The sequence below is a fragment of the Notothenia coriiceps genome, unplaced genomic scaffold (assembly GCF_000735185.1).
Source record: "Notothenia coriiceps isolate Sejong01 unplaced genomic scaffold, NC01 NC01_scaffold00005027, whole genome shotgun sequence".
NCBI lineage: Eukaryota > Metazoa > Chordata > Actinopteri > Perciformes > Nototheniidae > Notothenia > Notothenia coriiceps.
This window is the reverse complement of record NW_011337728.1, coordinates 80,002-82,956: the sequence shown is the minus strand read 5'-3', so window position 1 is coordinate 82,956 and position 2,955 is coordinate 80,002. Positions and strand designations below refer to the sequence as shown.

Here is a 2,955-nt window from a genome sequence, read left to right as displayed (position 1 = left end):
AAGCTAAGGACCCAAGATCCCCGTTTCTCTAACAGAGCTGCAAAAGAGGGGTTTGAGCAGTATGAGGCATGGCTACAATGGGTGAACTGTTTGGTATTTTGAAAAAGAAACTTCACAGACATGTTTTGTATAGGTATGGCCCTACAATATATGTTTAAAATATAGCATGATAGGTCCACTTTAAATAAAATCGACCACTGGTTTTTACACAACAAAGAAATAAAGAAACCAAATACATAACCTCCTTGGCCAATATAATAAAGATTGTATTTTTCTCTTTCCTTACCATCCTTCCTCCCAGGGATGTCCGTCGGTTTAAGGATGTACGCAAGGAGTTTGAGCGCGGCAGTGAATGTCTGGAGGGGGCGCTGGTGAGGAACGCTCAGGCCCCTCGAGGGAAACCTCATGAAGTGGAGGACGCCAGCAACGCTCTGCTGAACGCACGCAGGACCTTCAGGTCGGAGGCCCTGGATTACGTCCTGGAGGTGAGAAAGAATACTGGATGAAGTAAAAATACAAAAATACTTCTTTACTTTGTTGGGCTACTGGAAAAAAAGAGATTCACTTTAGACGATTGGTGGACTAAGTAGTACTAAAAGCAAAAGTAATACTACCAAAGACTTTTCTATTATTAATATGAATCTTGAAAGTAACCTAGGTTATCAAAAGAAAAGTGGTAGAATACTCAACCAGACTCTTCATGTTACCAGGAATGGCACTTTATATTATATATTTGGCATTACACCTGATATTATCCTTTGCATATCTTTTATTTTTGGCTTGAAGTGCTTTAATTTTCAATATTTTCTTTTTATGAATTCTGTATATTGTATTACTTTTCTGTCCCTAGCTACTGCCTTCTCTGTTGTTGACATCAGTGTATGCAGGTGTCCTTTGTACTAAGTAATGCCTGCATGCAAATCAAATGTCCTACTGAAATAATAGTTACACAACTGAAATCAGAGTACTACAAATATCCGTGTACATTTGCTGGCATAAAAACAGAAGACTTTTTTTTATGAAACAGTCAACCAAAACTGGTTAAAGGAGAAACCCAGCCTCATAACCAGGCATTCAGGTACCAAGAACAGCCTGGATAAGACACACAACAGCGGGCTAATTATAGCTGTGCTTTGCTGTTTTGAATGATAACAGGTTTGCCTCGGGTTTTTCTCTCCAGACTTGTGGTTGCGGCTCCCAGAAGTTTAACTGGCTGTTGAGTTTTTCTGTTTTTGGACGGATGAACAGGGCCTCAAACCACTGCTTCTTTTGTTTCAGATTAATGTCATTGAGGCCAAGAAGAAGACAGACATCCTGATGGCAGTGAGTTCACGTTGATCTATATGCAGTTCATTTTGTTGCTTGCATAAATACATGGTCTGTAAACGTTTTAAATGTATGTGAGAGTTTTGTAAATAAATACTGTCATGCTTCCTGTCAGATGTTGTCACTGATGGAGGCCCAGGCTCAGCTCTTCCAACACGGCCACCAGTCTCTCTCAGAAATGGACGAGTATAGACGAAAACTCAATGAAGAGGTATTTGCTTCTTAAAACCAGATTGTTTTCATTTCCTCTGTTTCCGTTGTATCTTTTAAGCAATCGTGTTATCTGCCAATATGGCATTTTCTAAATAAATAACAGCTGGGCAGGAAATGGAAACAAAGTGCTTACTAAGAGTCTAAGAAAAGGAAAATGTTGAGCATGAAGTTATGGAGGGGTCAGTGTATTGCCTGCAGGTGTTTGCACCAGGGCTTTAGCCTATAGATGATTAGCTTAGCGTAGCAGTGGAGGGCACTACATACCTTGGCCTACCTTTTTAAAGTTTAAGATATACCTATTAGTAATAATTCAATTTTCAAGCTTATTGTTCAACTGTGGACGTAGCTGTTGGACCCTGCTTCAAGTCGTTATGCTAAGCTAGGCTAATTGAATCCTAGCTCTAATGATATACTCAATGCACCTACACATGTGTGATGGAGGGCATGACTAACTCATCGTTTAACCTAGTCTTGATTCTGTTGCACATGAAATTTTAGATTTTAAAATGTAAATGTATTTGAGCCTTTTTCTAACAATTCTTCTTATTTAAAAAATAAATGCAATTTTTCAGTGGAAGGAAAATAATGAAATATTTGAATTTCCCACAACATTTTTCTTGGGTTTTAAATATTGCCTTTTTTATATTGGAAACAAATATAAACAAATGAAACAGAGTCTGCCTTTTAAGGAGAAGATAACCACATGCTGATATAAACAATGCAGCTTTCAAGTCAAAAGTCAAAGTCAGCTTTATTATCAAAATGTCTACGTGTGTTATACAAACAGAAATCTTGAAATACCGTTTCTCGCAGTCCCACCGAGTTACATATACATAAAACAAGATGCAAAAAGGGCCTAGATAAACGGGGTATAAAACAAAGTAATAGTAGTAATAAGTACTAGTTAATAATATTTATAAAAAACACACAATCCACAGAACATGAATTGACATTAATGCAAGTATTCTTTAGTTCAAAAGAGAAAATGAAGTTCAAATTACAGTTTCAGTGCAGTAGCAGCGGAGATGGGTAGAAAAGTGACTGGTGCTGGATGAGGGAAGGTTGTGTGTGTGTGTGTGTGGGGGGGGGGGAGGCAGGGTGGAGAGGTCAGGGGAGAGATGTCAGAGGGGGGAGGGAGGGGAGAGAGGTTCAGCATCCTTCAAACATTCAAACATGTTATTGGTTCAAATAAACCTGAACATATTTGTGCATAATGACCAACATGGTATCTAAAATCTTAACTTTGGATGAAAGTTACATCAGAAGAGTTCTTGGTGTCTCTCTAAGGGGCGGGGCCTAGTCACAAGCTGACATCACATTTCTACCGTGACTGGAAAAAGTGAGCAACAACTGGAAATATTTCACATAGCTGTGTGTGTGTGTGTGTGTGTGTGTGTGTGTGTGTGTGTGTGTGTG

The 2,955-nt window shown here is 38.8% G+C and overlaps 1 protein-coding gene across 1 annotated transcript in view; it reads left to right on the top strand.

The window, feature by feature from the left end:
• The window catches only part of LOC104942757 (arf-GAP with coiled-coil, ANK repeat and PH domain-containing protein 2-like), a 37,464-nt gene that overhangs the window by 12,556 nt on the left and 21,953 nt on the right, over positions 1-2,955 (top strand). Inside the window, exons 6-8 of the mRNA XM_010768041.1 lie at positions 302-485; positions 1,279-1,323; positions 1,442-1,537. Coding sequence (XP_010766343.1) covers positions 302-485; positions 1,279-1,323; positions 1,442-1,537 — 325 coding nt within the window. The remainder of the gene's footprint in view (positions 1-301; positions 486-1,278; positions 1,324-1,441; positions 1,538-2,955) is intronic.